Source organism: Mus caroli, chromosome X (genome assembly GCF_900094665.2).
Source record: "Mus caroli chromosome X, CAROLI_EIJ_v1.1, whole genome shotgun sequence".
NCBI classification, from domain to species: domain Eukaryota; kingdom Metazoa; phylum Chordata; class Mammalia; order Rodentia; family Muridae; genus Mus; species Mus caroli.
In genome coordinates, this window is record NC_034589.1 from 146,024,189 (window position 1) to 146,025,352 (window position 1,164).

The 1,164-nt window shown below is 38.5% G+C and overlaps 1 protein-coding gene across 1 annotated transcript in view; it reads right to left on the reverse strand.

Moving 5' to 3' along the window:
- Sms (spermine synthase) overlaps positions 1 to 1,164 on the reverse strand; it is a 48,404-nt gene that overhangs the window by 16,018 nt on the left and 31,222 nt on the right. The window contains exons 6-7 of the mRNA XM_029473657.1: positions 1,070 to 1,157; positions 76 to 123 (exon numbers count right to left, since the gene is read on the reverse strand). Of these exons, the coding sequence (XP_029329517.1) occupies positions 76 to 123; positions 1,070 to 1,157 (136 nt within the window). The remainder of the gene's footprint in view (positions 1 to 75; positions 124 to 1,069; positions 1,158 to 1,164) is intronic.

A 1,164-nucleotide genomic window follows, 5' to 3' on the forward strand; every position in this document is an offset into this window, starting at 1 on the left:
TGACAATTTCACACAATATGCCTCCATCGCCGCCTCCCAGAATCAGTACATCTTTGCCAGTGTAGTCTTCTTTACCACTGCCCATGATGGCACGGGTATATGCCAAGTCACTCTCTGCCAAATCTAGGGAGGAGAAAAAGAAACCCAAATGATGACTCTACCCAAATATATAAATGACTTGACCTGCTGAAATCTAGCTTGCAATGAAAATTTCCCAATGTTTTAAAACAGTGCAACTTTTTGTTGTTGTTTTTGGATTGAATAGTTTTCACGAATTTAATGAATCTGATACATATCTCGAGAATGTACAGATATTCTAAATAATTAAGCTGGGTGCTGTTTTCAAGATAACACTTCGAACAAAATGCAGTAAAGTTAGATGAACACTCACTGGTGTTATCAGTGTTCTATAGTGGGCTCGCTGAACTAGTCTGTGTACTTCGGTTGGAATTTTTCCATACTAAAATGCCTTTTTTAAACAAGCACCTGTACTTTCTACTGAAAATCAATCCAACTATCCATCAAATAAATAAAAATCTATTTCAAAACAATGTTTAGCTCTTCTCCATTCCTCCGCCATCGTGCGCGCTGTTCTTGATTCGGCTTCTCACCATGTCTTCTCACAAGCGATTCTTGGCCAAGAAACAAAAGCAAAATCTCCCTATTCCACAGTGGATCCGGATGAAAACTGGTAACAAAATCAGGTACAACTCTAAGAGAAGAAGCTGGGTCTGTAAGGATTCACACAATGGCAAGACTGAGGATTTATACTGAATTGTCATCAATCAGTCCTACCAGATGGATTTCAACATTTAAACCTGGAGACTTTTCGTGTCTTAAATTAGGATGTTTGTCCAGTAATAAAATATAGAACCTTTCAAAAAAAAAAAAAACAATGTTTAAACAAAAAATCCAGACAAGCCACAGGTTCATACAATTTAGTGAATCTTAAGCTAGAAGTGTCCGAGTTAAGCTCAGACAAATCCCTGACAATGGCACTTGTCAGTAAGCAGTGGCTACCAACACACACACCCTTGTTAGGGAATCAGGGTAGGAATGGGATACTTACTAACATCCCCGCTGAGGATGAGGATATTCCCAAACTGCTTTGAGTGTAGGATTTTAATGTTCTGATAGGGTGAATCTTCATCATACACCACTTCA